The following is a 13,929-nucleotide window of genomic DNA, read 5'->3' on the forward strand; positions in this document are numbered from 1 at the left end:
TTATTGTATGTGTGTGAGTGTGTCTGCTCAGCCTGTATGCGTGGATACCTTTTTTGAAAATATGCATAATTTGAGTAACATTTTTATCCCTGTCACTCACATTCTTAATTTGATTTGATTCACTCGTGTTTATTATTGCTTTCCTAAATTTTCCTTATCATTTACCTCAGTCTTTTAACAAATTCCCATATGTTCCTCCATGATTGACTCAAAGCCATAGCATTTGATAATTCAAAAGTGTTTTATGGGAAAAACCTCTGATTGTATCTCAGTGCTGTTTTTAAGGGCTTTGAACATGCTGTCTGTGTTTTTGTTGACATGAGCTCTTCATGTCGAGAACAATCTTGAGATGCCTCATTGGTACAGCTCCACTCTGTGTTATGATTACTTTCCTCATTTGTTCTTTGTGCACAGGTTTCTGTATTACTTATACTTTCCCTTTGTTTTTCTTTATACTTTCCCTCTTGTGCAAGTGTATGAGTGGATACTTGAAACAATATAACGTGTTTAAGCAAGTTATTTCCTGCCCATTTCCTCCCCTCACTCTGTAATTCTTCTTTGCTTTGCTTAACTGCTCCCATGCCTTCCCAAATCCTTTGGATCCAAATCTAGATACATTTTGCGATTTTCGTCATTGTCAAATAGTTTCCTTATCATCTGAACTGAAGACAGATTGTATTGCTCCTGCCCTGACTAGTTTTCCAATGTCTTTTGTCCTCTTCATTTTCCCTTTGTTCTTTTAAACAACTCTTTGTGCTGTTAAAACTGAAGATTATGATGGATCTGAGACAACAGAGTTTTCCATGATGCAAATCATGCATGATCCTGCCACACTCGCAAGTCCAGATCTGCTTTCAGAGGTGTCCGATATGAAGCAGGACCTGATTAAAGTGTCAGTCCTTCTGACCTCTGAAAAATCCGAAATATCGTGCTCCTCGGATGCCAGAGAGAGATCAGACAAGGCTGGGGATGACGAAGTGGATGAGCCATTTGAAATTGTTGAAAAAGTGAAAGAGGACTTGGAAAAGGTAGAAGAGATCCTCCTTGAGGGAACAATGGATAAAACAAAGAGGGAAGGTGCTATTGGGATATCTGTAACCATTGATGATGATGAGTGGGTACTTCTCGGTGAGACAGATGTTGAGGAATCCAAAAGCAAAAACATCACTGAAGACCAAGAGACTCTCATTCAGGAAGTTCGAATCATAAGAGACACTATATCAAGTTCTTCTCCTAAGAGGGATATGTCAGGTATGGTTTCATATCTCAGTGGTGACTTAGAACAATGTCTGCAGGAACCAGTACCATTTAGTCATTCACAAGATGTAGATATTGTTCAAGAAAGCTTTAAAGAGGTATTCGTTGCCCGTGGTAAACACCGTCCAGCAAAAATAAAAAAGCCAGTAAGGAAGAGGCGTAAAGAGAGGGAGTTTGCAAGTGGCAGTTCTGAAGATGACCTGGAAAGGATGAGTAGGAGTCAGTCCGAGGAGTCTCTTGATGAAGATGCAGTTATTGGTGGATCTGAACCTGTCTTTGGATCGGTTCCTGTGTCGCCTAGAGTTGTAGAAACTCCAATTGGATCCATTAAAGACAGGGTTAAGGCACTGCAGAAGAAGGTTGAAGAAGAAAAGGAGGTGGACAATCAAAACTGGAAAGTGAATACTTCCCAGGGTAAGTCATATGTCACAGAGACAGAAAAATCAACCAAGCTTCCTCCAAAATCCCCCAGATCTCCAAAGTCACAGACAGAAAGGCTGGAAGAAACCATGTCTGTAAGAGAGCTGATGAAGGCATTTCAGACTGGCCAGGATCCATCAAAAAACAAGTCTGGACTTTTTGAACATAAAGCAATTACGGCTGTTACCTCTGAGATGGCAACTTCTGATGTGATGCAGGTTCCCCCAACATATGATTACCAAATGACAGTAACAAATCAACATTTAGAAGAAAGAGCAATTACGACTGTGACCTCTGAAACGGCAAGTCCTATTGAAACACAGATTCCTCCAACATATGACAGCCAAGTGACAGTAACAACCCAACATTTACAAGACAGTGCAATTACGACTGAGACCTCTGAAACGGCAAGTCCTATTGAAACACAGATTCCTCCGACATATGACAGCCAACTGACAGTAACAACCCAACATTTACAAGAAAGAGCAATTACGACTGAGACCTCTGAAATGGCAAGTCCTAATGTAACACAGATTCCTCCGATACATGACAGCCAACTGACAGTAACAACCCAACATTTACAAGAAAGAGCAATTATGACTGAGACCTCTGAAACGGCAAGTCCTAATGTAACACAGATTCCTCCAACATATGACAGCCAATTGACAGTAACAACCCAACATTTACAAGAAAGAGCAATTACGACTGAGACCTCTGAAACAGCAAGTCCTATTGTAACACAGATTCCTCTGATGTATGACAGCCAACTGACAGTAACAACCCAACATTTACAAGAAAGAGCAATTACGACTGAGACCTCTGAAACGGCAAGTCCTATTGTAACACAGATTCCTCCAACAGATGACAGCCAATTGACAGTAACAACCCAACATTTACAAGAAAGAGCAATTACGACTGAGACCTCTGAAATGTCAAGTCCTATTGTAACACAGATTCCTCCGTCGTATGACAGCCAACTGACAGTATCAACCCAACATTTACAAGAAAGAGCAATTACGACTGAGACCTCTGAAACGTCAAGTACCAATGTAACACAGATTCCTCCAACATATGACAGCCAATTGACAGTAACAACCCAACATTTACAAGAAAGAGCAATTACGACTGAGACCTCTGAAATGTCAAGTCCTATTGTAACACAGATTCCTCCGTCATATGACAGCCAACTGACAGTATCAACCCAACATTTACAAGAAAGAGCAATTACGACTGAGACCTCTGAAACGTCAAGTCCTATTGTAACACGGATTCCTCCGTCGTATGACAGCCAACTGACAGTATCAACCCAACATTTACAAGAAAGAGCAATTACGACTGAGACCTCTGAAACGTCAAGTCCCAATGTAACACAGATTCCTCCAACATATGACAGCCAATTGACAGAAACAACCCAACATTTACAAGAAAGAGCAATTACGACTGAGACCTCTGAAACGTCAAGTCCTATTGTAACACAGATTCCTCCGTCGTATGACAGCCAACTGACAGTATCAACCCAACATTTACAAGAAAGAGCAATTACGACTGAGACCTCTGAAATGTCAAGTCCTATTGTAACACAGATTCCTCCGACGCATGACAGACAACTGACAGTATCAACCCAACATTTACAAGAAAGAGCAATTACGACTGAGACCTCTGAAACGTCAAGTCCTATTGTAACACAGATTCCTCCGACGCATGACAGACAACTGACAGTATCAACCCAACATTTACAAGATAGGACAATTACAACTGTAACCTCTGAAGCGTCAAGTTCTGATATGATGCAGGTCCCTCCAACATATGATAACCAAATGACAGTATCAACCCAACATTTACAAGAACAAAATGTTGTAGAAAACAAGATCATTCAAGAATCATGTTTTGACCCAAACACAATTCAATATAAACCAATGATCGATGATGGTGAAACACTACATGAAAAACCATTGACGACCTTAAACAGTACTTTGTCCATCCAAAATACAGAAAGTGACCCAGCTATAACTTCCAACATTATCTTTAACTTTAAAGAGGAAAGCTCTCCGGAAGACCTGTTCTCTAAGCTTACATCAATTGACCAAAATGGAAAACCATCTCAGGAACGAGGCAGATTTGAGACTGAGGAACAACAAATAACTTCTGAGCTATTAGAAAATGAAGACCCAGGGCTGATACCTGAGAGAATCTATTATGAAGATAACATCTGCCAGAATAGGAGATTGTCTGTGGAACCTCAGATCAGCCCAGACAGGAAACCATCAGAAGACTTCAGCGCAGATATTAAGGCAGAACTTGAGGATAGTCCTGGATATCTACTCTTTAGGCGGAGATCAGGTGAAGCAAGTAAACGCTATTTAAAGTGTAGCGATGGCCCTTCTTTAGACGAGGAGGAACAGATACACCAGGTAACTGTGGATCCAAGTAAATCAAATATAATCATTGCATTTGCTACTGCAATGGTGCAAGGTGAGCCCTTACTTAAAAGTGAAATACATGAAGCTTCGGAAGAAAGTCCTGATAGTGAGAAACACAAGGCCTTGGTAGACTCTCCTGGCAATAGTATAGGGACTAGGACTCCTTACACCAGCACGTGTGACAGTGATAAACATGAGGGACTTGCTGAAACCCCTCAAAATAGCCCTGAAATCTTTGTTTTGTCTTCCTGTACAACTAATGAAGAAACAGAAGTCAGACATCAAGGGGCTAAGGAGACAACTTACCAATCAATTTTGGTGACATCACATGAAAGAGCAGAGAGTGACAAGAGTGTCCAATTATGTTCAGTAACCGACATAAAAAGCAAGACATCACCTTATGATTCTAAGATTAAATCACCTTCCCTATTGACCAGAATTGATTCACCATCCAATAATGACTCTGAAATGGATTCACTTTCTCCATCCTCCAGAACGGAGTCACCATCCTCTACTAATTCGAAGACAATAATTCAAGATACAATTCAAGTTATGAAATGGGACAGTGCACATGACATGATAAGTGATTCATCCCATAGAGATGATATGAAGCCAACAGAATTCAGTGTAATCACTGAGTCTGAGAAGATGCCTCAACATTGCCATCACAGTCAAGATGCACTAGATAGACCGTCTAGTTTGGATTCTCTGCTGCCTGAAACCATAAGTGACTCTAAAACTCTCTGGAGAACAGACTCACTTGAGACTACTCCCATCAGAGAAGAGGGGTCATCTCAAAAAACGCCAGACTCTATTGAGCCAAGCCCAAACAAGGAGTCCCCATGTCAAGACTCATTAGAGGGAAGTCCCACTGGGGAGGAGTATGGACAATTAAGTTATATCGAAAGGGTCTTCTCAACAAGTCATTCTTTTGTTTCTGATTCTAGGAAAAATTTAGAAAAAGTAGAAAAAGAAAACATTTCTGAACAAGACCGTTATTTAGAAAGTGAGTCCACCCAAGGGTCCCATGAGACCCCAGATATGCAGTGCCTTTCCATGACCCTGGAGCAAAAAGAAGAGTTACTTGACAGTGAGGATCTTCATGATTTTGATGCTTTACAAAGGCAATTCACTCCAGAAGAAGAGATGTTTAAGATGGCTGCAAAGATCAAAACATTTGATGAAATGGAAAAGGATGCAAGAGTTAAAAAGGTAAAATTTGATTTTGATTGTGATTTTAAACAACTGAAAGAAGAAAACCTGTCACCACATAAAAGTCCACCAGACTTTAACACAATGTTAACGAAAGAATCAGAGGAGCAGTGCTTGGAGAATCTGACTGAATCTGGCCCAGTATTACCTTTACAACCTTCATTGTCTGATGAGGATTATGAAAACCCTGAGTTGGATGAGTCATCTCACAAAGTATCATATGTAACCAGTGAGGGTTTAAAGACCATGGACAAAGGTAAGCAAGACCACACCCATTTGAAGACTGTGGATTTACAGACATGCACAACCATACCATCTTTGCAAACCCATGGAAACAAGGAGGAAGACTATGAACAGTTCTCTACAGAGTACCATACTACAGTGATTGGTGGGACTACACCTGAGGAGGATCTGATTATTACATCAGCAGAAAGCGAAACAGGCATTGAGACGGATGCTGATGTTGATTTTAAGTCTCCTGGTGAGAGCCCAACTTCCGAAAAAGTGCTAGAACTAGTTTATCCTACTGAAATTGTAGGTGCTACTACTGCAGCAAAGGAAGTGCTGAATGAATCCCAGACAGATTTATGTATTTATGAAGAGGACAATGAAGGAAAGCCAGAAGAAATTCCAGCATCTACTCCAAGAGACTTGGTTCCCTGGAGTGCTGAAGTGGAAGATGATGAGGCATTTGATGCACAAATTGAGGCTGAGGAGCAGAAAATACTTGCTTTGTGTACAGACAGACGATCCCATGGAACCACACCTGACACAACTCCAGGACGTACCCCTACTGAAGAGGGGACACCAAATCCTTTCCTCTTCCAAGAGGGAAAACTATTTGAGATGACCAGAGGTGGAGCCATTGACATGACCAAGAGGACAATGGAGGAAGAAGAAGAAAGATTAGTCTTTTTTCCAATAAATGAAGATCCAAGTGAAGAATTTGAACAAGTAAATTTCAACACTAGTGAGTCTGTTGCTGTAGCTTCATTTGAGATGACCGCAGATGGTTTAGTGCATCAAGACAGGTTTACGGAGGAATCTGATGCAAAGTCTGATGGCTTTAGACAAACTGGAACCAAGATTAAACCAGAACATCCAGAACCGATTAAATTCCCTCTAGAGAGTGAACTAAAGAGCCCCACAGAGGATAATGGAATCCATGAAGACACACTGATACCGAATGTTGACACTGCTACTTATACAGTAACACGAACAGTTTATTCTGAGCAAGACCTGGAATCCTCCGACTCCTCAGTAGAAGATGAACAGCATTCTGTTGTTGAAATGCCCATATCCAACCAAGTATCAATGAGTTCTTCTAGTGCCTCAGCTCATACTGTTAGTCAACATCAAATCCAGACATCACCTTCAATGTCCACTCTATTCAAGGACATTGCTGCTGAAATTGAAGACACAACATATAAGCCAAAAATAGCTGTGAAAGCAGCCAGCTTTGACCAAATTTTAGGACAAGGGGACTCCATTGAGCAGAATCAAAGGCCTAAATCTGAGGCAGATACTGGTGTCTCAGAATGGTCCATGTCTGTTGTGGATGATCACACTAATATAGAAAGCTACTACACCAAACCAAAGACTTCATCCTCCCAGGTGCCTGTTTCACAAACACAGGCTCCTCCACAGTATTCTGCATCCAGTCAACCTGAACTACCTGCCAAAGTCTTTCAGGAATTAGACCCTTCAAGGAACACAGAGTGTGATGAAACCAAAGGAGACAGAGCCTCTGTTGAGTTAGGGATAGAAAGTAGTTTGAAAGCAATTCGACCCCCGTCCGTAGGCGATGATGTCTTTGAGTCAAGGCCCTACTGGGAGGATTGTGTGGAGACACAGATGCAGAGAATCTCAGACAGCACTACCCCAGAGCAAAGTAAAGGTACCTCTACTTGGCACTTGCCCCCCGTATTACTTGCTCCAAAATTTACCTTAACTCCATGAAAAGTATTTTTTATTTTGTTTTTTTATTTTGTGTTTTAATGTGTTGTTCTGTGTTGTCCTGTGCTTTATGTTTCATATATTGTAGTGTTTTGTACTGTACTTTGTCTCATCTCAATGTTTTCTTGTGTGTGTTTGTGTATCATTTTTGTGACTTTTTGTCATGTTTTATTCATTTGCATATCAGTGTGTACATGAAAACTGAAATCTCAAGATTGACTAGCTCTACTTTTTTGGTTGTTGACAATATTACAGTTTCCTGTGCAATGCATGCCCACTACTGCATGTTTCATCTGAGGAATATTAAAACAACCTTGGCAATGGCACATTTTTGTGTAAAAATACTTAAAAGAATATATTATGGCATAAAATATTATATAACTTTATAGATCTATACAATATATACAGTAATTATATAGATATTCAGTCACTGTGCTTTCATGCTATTAACTCTTTCCCCACCAGCATTTTTTTTTTTTTTTAGTTGCCAGCCACTGCTAGCATTTTTGATCATTTTCACAAAATTTTCATGGCCCCCAGAATATTTCGTTGTATGAATAAATGAACATGCAATATATAAATAGAAAGAACAGAGCCTCTACTTTTAAACGAACAAACAAAAAGTTTAATTAGAATAAGCAACATTTTGAGCAAAAAGCTGAGAAAAACACATTTTTGTCAAAGATTTCGCCTGAATTGGATTCAGAACAATGATCAAAACATAAATGGAGTAGATCGAGTCCATCAACCCCACCAAAGCTTGCACAGTCCTATACCTCGTCCTGGGTCGACATTTCATTCTGTAACATATATGCTGTTTAATGTTGATGATCGCGTTATTTTACATATGCATCTGCTTACAGATGCAAAAGTCTTTTGATTAGGAGATTCAGTACTCTTTCAGAAGATGTCATAGCGCTCCCTACCGTATAACAGTAAAAACACAAAAGCCAGAAATTTCTGTCATTGGCATTGTCTCATAAATGACAGAAATTTACATCAATAGTGGGGAAAGAGTTAAGATATATGTAAAACTGCAACTTTTTTGTGCTACAAAAACTATATATGTTTTACTCTTTGAGAGCTACTATTAGAAGTTTAAATGAATTTGGAAATAATTTACAAAGAGATAAAGACTTAACAACTCTAGTCACACATTTTTGTGATATCTCAAATATCGTTAATGCATATCCCATAATATAGTCATAAATAGTCCATTAGCTGTCAAAGTAGTTCAAATAGCAAATTAATGGGGTTTTGATGTTTGAAGGTTTTTTTTTTCAGTTTTGAATGCATTTCTATCATAAAATATAAATGAAAATACTTTGATGTTACAGTGGACTGGCATGATGATGCAGATAGGAAAGAAGAGACTTTGGCCATAATTGCTGACCTTCTAGGTTTTAGTTGGACAGGTGAGTAGTATGTCAGTATGAAGTTCTCAGAAAATCAAAACACTTTTTTAGAAACAACAAGATGCAAATACATAAGTGGATGTTTCTTTTAGAACTGGCCAAGGAGTTGGAATTCAATGAAGATGAGATTCAGCAAGTGCGTGCTGAAAACCCGAATTCATTACAAGAGCAGAGTCATGCCCTTTTGCAGCGCTGGGTAGAGAGAGAAGGAAAGCATGCAACTGGTGAGTCCTGTTCTTATTCTGTCTTATCAGTCAGAATGAAATTCATACAATGTTATTAAAATGCAAATTCTTAAAATGCATTTTAAATAATAGATTCTGATTATGTCTCAAATTCCACAGAAGATACATTGATTAAAAGAATCACTAAAATAAATCGCATGGACATTGTCCATCTTATTGAGATTCAAATGCACAAGTCAATCCAGGAGCAAACCTCAAGAACATATGCAGAGATTGAAAGGACTTTGGACCACAGTGAAGGTAGGACAGTGCAATAAGCACATTCTTGTTTTGCATATATATGAGAACTGCAAGATGTAAACCCTAAAAAGAAGTCTTGAATTAACAGTCTTAGTCTAAAGTCTTAGAGTGTCAAAGTGGATGTTCTTGTCTTTTGTAGCTCTCTCCTCAGTCCAAGAGGATGCTGACAGTCTTCGGGTGGTGCGGAGAGTGGAGACTTCACAAAGGCATCCTCCAGCTGTGTCAGAAGAAGACTTATCTGTGGCCTCTCTCCTTGACATTCCCTCATGGGCTGAAACAATGGGAAACATCCATTCAGAGAGCATTCATGGGGATCTGATGGAGGAACTGGAGATCAACCAGTGAGTGATACACAGAACTACTTTTTTTTTTTTATCATAGAATTTGTATTGTTGCAAACTGCATTTTTACATTTTATACCATCCTACCCAACATAAACAACCCTACCCAGCCCCAACAAAGCAATCCCCAATCTGATCAACAGGACATCTGAAGATCAGAAAAACATAAAAAAAAATTTTTAAAAAATGAAATGAAATAAATAAAAAGAATTACATATATGCATACATATATGTACACCTACATACAAGCAAAGATACATGCATAATTGAGATGATAATATTAGTTTAGTACCAAAAAACAAAACAAAACAAAAATACATATATATATATATACCCCCACTCAATCCACGTCTAAGGTTTGTAAATCATCAAAGATTTTTCGAAAAAAGATTCCCCCCTACCTCTGATATAGTACTTAATTTTTTCAAGTAAAAAAAAAAAAAAGGACAAATCTTTGAGCCAAACTGAAATAGAAGGGGGTTGTGGGGAGGTCCAAGATAACTGTATACTGCGCCTAGCGAGAAGAGATGCAAAAGCTACGGCATCAGCCTGTCTACGGCTTAAAGGCTGACACCGAGATGAAACACCAAAGGCTGCAATCAAAGGACAAACAGCTAACTTGACCCTTAGGAGATCAGAAACTCTTTTAAAGAAAGAATTCCAAAAGTTCTGTAACTTGGGACAAAATACAAACATATGGCTAAGGTTACATGGTGAAAGTTAACATTTATCACACAAATCTGAAACATTGGGATACATTTTAGAAAGTTTTGCCTTCAAGAGATGAGGTCTATGAATAGTTTTAAATTGTATAAAGCTAAGCCTAGCGCACAAAGTGGTGGTACGTACATTGTCTAATACTCTACTCCAGTAGTCATCCTCAAACTCTAAGTCAAGTTCCTCTTCCTAAGCCCTGATAGTTTTGATGTTGTGAGCATTATCCTTTGACAAGATAATTGCATATATCTTTGAGATAATCCCACCCATATGAGGATTCAGTTTAAAAGCCTCTTCCCATGTAGACTTTGTAGGCAAAGAGGGAAACCCTGAGAACAGAGAGAAGGCACAGTGCCTAATTTGAAAATAACGAAATAGGTGAGAAGGAAGCAGATTAAATGATGAGGATAATTGAGAAAAACTTGCAAACACATCATTAATGAAAAGATATTCAAAGCATTTCAGATCTTTCTTTTCCCAAAAAGAGTATACAGAATCTGAAACGGGAGGATTATTATTTCGTATAGGAGCCATGGTTGATGCAGAGGTAAATTTAAAATGAGGCCGCAATTGAAAGAATATTTTGAGAGAAGAGCATACTATTGGGTTTTTCGTATAATGTGAAAGGGACATAGGGAGAGAAGAGAACACCATAGCAGGGAGAGATGTTAAAATACAAGACTTAGCTTCTAAGTGGCACCATGGTAAAGAGGAGGTCTGTACCCAGAACACCAATTTCTGAATATTCGCCGCCCAATAATTATACATAAAGTTGGGCAAGGAAAGCCCTCCACTTAGTTGACTTTTTTGGAGCAAAATCTTGGAAACTCTAGAAGTTTTTCCTGCCCATATAAAAGAGGAGATTAGCTTGTCTATATTCTTGAAGAAAGATTTGGGTAGAAACAGAGGAATAGCTTGAAAGAGGTAAATACATTTTGGCAGAATGTTCATTTTAACAGCGTTTATGTATGAAACTAAAGGTGTAAAATGTGTAGCCTGGTTCTACCAGACTCTCGTACATTTAATTTGTACAGAGAGTCTGGCCTCTCTCCATTGACAAGCGTTAACTTCCTTGTAGGCGGGTTTTCTGTTGAAGTTTAAAACTATTGGATCTGCCCAGAGCCACTCTGGATCTTTCACCAATCGCTAATGTTTGGTCGTGACGTAACCCTACAACTCAAACTAGCGCACGACCTCAACGTCATCGTTCTCAGCCACTCCCTCTGTTCGCTTATTGGACCGGTAAAAAAATGATTGGAGAAAACCAAAGAATACACCACAATCCCAGACGTAGTACTGAAGGGAAATAAAATTGAGTGGAAGTACGCAGGAGGGCGGAGCCAGGCTATAAAATGTGCTGCCTTTAAGGCAGAATAAGAAAGGGTGACATTAACACCAAGATTTTTTAGAACTCACCAAGTGGAAAGGTATGTCATTTTGTTTTAGTTTTTGGCCAGACTGATTTATGGGTAGACATTCACTCTTCTGTAAGTTCAGTTTATACCCAGAAGATTATCTCAGGGATAGATGCAATTGGAATGGTAAAGTAGAGTAACAAGCCGTCAGCATAAAAGGCTAATTTATATTCAGTTCCCTTGCGGATTATATCCTGAAATACCGCAAGTGTTCTAAGCATTATTGATAGGGACTCAATAGCTTTGGCAAAAAGTAATGGAGATAGGGGGTATCCCTAGCGTGTACCCCATGATAAAGTAAAATACTCAGATTTAACATTATTAGTATAAATTGAAGCTTGAGGGTCAGCATATAATAAACTTATCCATGAAATCAATCCATCCCCAAAACCGAACTCCTCTAATGTCCTAAACAGATAAGCCCATTCTATCCTATCAAATGCCTTTTCAGCATCTAACGAGATGATCACCTCAGAGGAGCTATTGTTTTGTCCTGAGTATAGAATATTAAAAAGCGTACGGATATTAGAAAACGAATACCGTCCTTTTATAAATCCGGTTTGTTCCTCTGAGATAATACTAGGAAGTATTGCCTCTAAACGAGAAGCTAAAAGTTTGGCTAAAATCTTAACATCAGCAATGAGGAGGCTAATAGGTCTGTATGAGTTACATAATGTCAGGTCCTGCCCATCTTTAAGCAATAGAGTTATAGATGCTTGTCTCAGTGTTGGGGGTAACATACCTAGCTCTAAAGATTCCCCAAATACATATATAGTCAATTTAGCTTATACATTTTAGAATTTAGAATTTCTTATAAAATTCAGAGGGCAGCCCGTCTGGGCCAGAGGATTTCTTAGATTGCTATGAACTAATTGACTTAATAATCTCCTCTAAGGTAATGGGTCTATCAAGTTCAAATGCTAAAAGAGAGTCAACCTTAGGGAAGTTAACAAGCCCAAGAAATTGTTTAATTTCTTCTTTATGGTCCGAAGCTTCAGTTTTGTACAGGGAGGAGTAAAAGTTTTTAAGAGTTGAATTGATCTCCTCAGGATCTGAGGTTAATGCGCCACCGGGCTGCACAATTTGAGTAATAAAACGGGAAGCCGCTCGTCCGTGCAGCTGGTGGGCCTTATAAAATATTATTTATATAATATACCCCATTATATATAATATTATTACCCCATATTCATGGTAATTGCCACGTGTGTGTAACAAAAGTCTCTCTGCCTCACCTGTGGAGAACAGATTAAATTCTACCTGCAAATTAAGCCTTTGTTTATGTAGCTCAGGAGTCGGGTTATGAGTCTATTGGTCATCTAAAACTTGAATATTGTCAGATAACTTTTTTTATCCTATTCCTCCGTTCTTTATTAACATAAGCAGAGTAAGAGATTATCTGTCCTCTTAAAAAAACGTTCAAAGTTTCCCAAAGGAAGGAATAAGAGATTAAATCGGATTAGTAAAGAGAAAATCATCTATTGAATTAGAAATACATTCACAAAATGCTGAATAGATAGGAGTAAAGAATTGAACCTCCAGGGTGGTCGAGATGAAAATAAAAGAATGTCAAGATTTAGAGGGAATGTGAAATAAAAATGGGCAGATATTCAGAGTTTACAACCTGAGGAATTATTTATTAATTATTATAATATATTATTGATAACATAAAAAAAAAAAAAAAAATCTATTTGAGAAAAAGATTGATGGACATACGAATAGAATGAAGACCTTATCATTGCAACGCAGTTTCTGTACTCTCATTAATGCTTTCACCAATGCAAACATGAGGTAAGTACAGTAAGAGCTTCGTTGTGCAGTGTAAGAGCGTCATTGATTTCATAACGAGTTTTGGCAAGTGTCCAGATAAACTCGCGCTGTGTGATTGACAGCTTGGGCGATTGGAAAGGGATTGTTCTTTGATCGCTTTCTGTATATATATTAATCACAGTTTAAGTAAGATTATTTTCATCCTACTAAGAGAAACGACGTGAAGTTGATCGTTTAGTCACTGGCTTGATTTACTGATGCATAAACAGTATTGAACGACTTTGAGAGAAAGATTATCTGTCTGAACTTGAACAATTACACATCAGAAATTCACATAACCCACTGGTTCTTCAGAGGCTCGGATGAAGGAATTAAAAAAATACTTTTGTTTTCATTTGTACATCCAAACACTGAGCAACTGCCATGTTTCGCTCGTTTGCAAGCCGTGATGTCTCTCGAGGAAAAACCAATATCGCACTCGCGCAGCTCATTTTCTCATGGGCGGGCCAAATTCTTTTTGCGGG

At 38.7% G+C, this 13,929-nt stretch overlaps 1 protein-coding gene across 10 annotated transcripts in view; it reads left to right on the top strand.

Annotated features, from left to right (window-relative positions):
- The window catches only part of ank2a (ankyrin 2a, neuronal), an 85,608-nt gene that overhangs the window by 56,355 nt on the left and 15,324 nt on the right, over nt 1–13,929 (top strand). For all 10 annotated transcript variants that reach the window (XM_082165719.1, XM_082165722.1, XM_082165720.1 and 7 more), the window contains 5 exons: nt 772–7,206; nt 8,603–8,680; nt 8,773–8,904; nt 9,025–9,165; nt 9,305–9,506. In XM_082165719.1, coding sequence (XP_082021845.1) covers nt 772–7,206; nt 8,603–8,680; nt 8,773–8,904; nt 9,025–9,165; nt 9,305–9,506 — 6,988 coding nt within the window. The remainder of the gene's footprint in view (nt 1–771; nt 7,207–8,602; nt 8,681–8,772; nt 8,905–9,024; nt 9,166–9,304; nt 9,507–13,929) is intronic.

This window comes from Leuciscus leuciscus (assembly GCF_965113295.1).
Source record: "Leuciscus leuciscus genome assembly, chromosome: 3".
Lineage (NCBI taxonomy): Eukaryota > Metazoa > Chordata > Actinopteri > Cypriniformes > Leuciscidae > Leuciscus > Leuciscus leuciscus.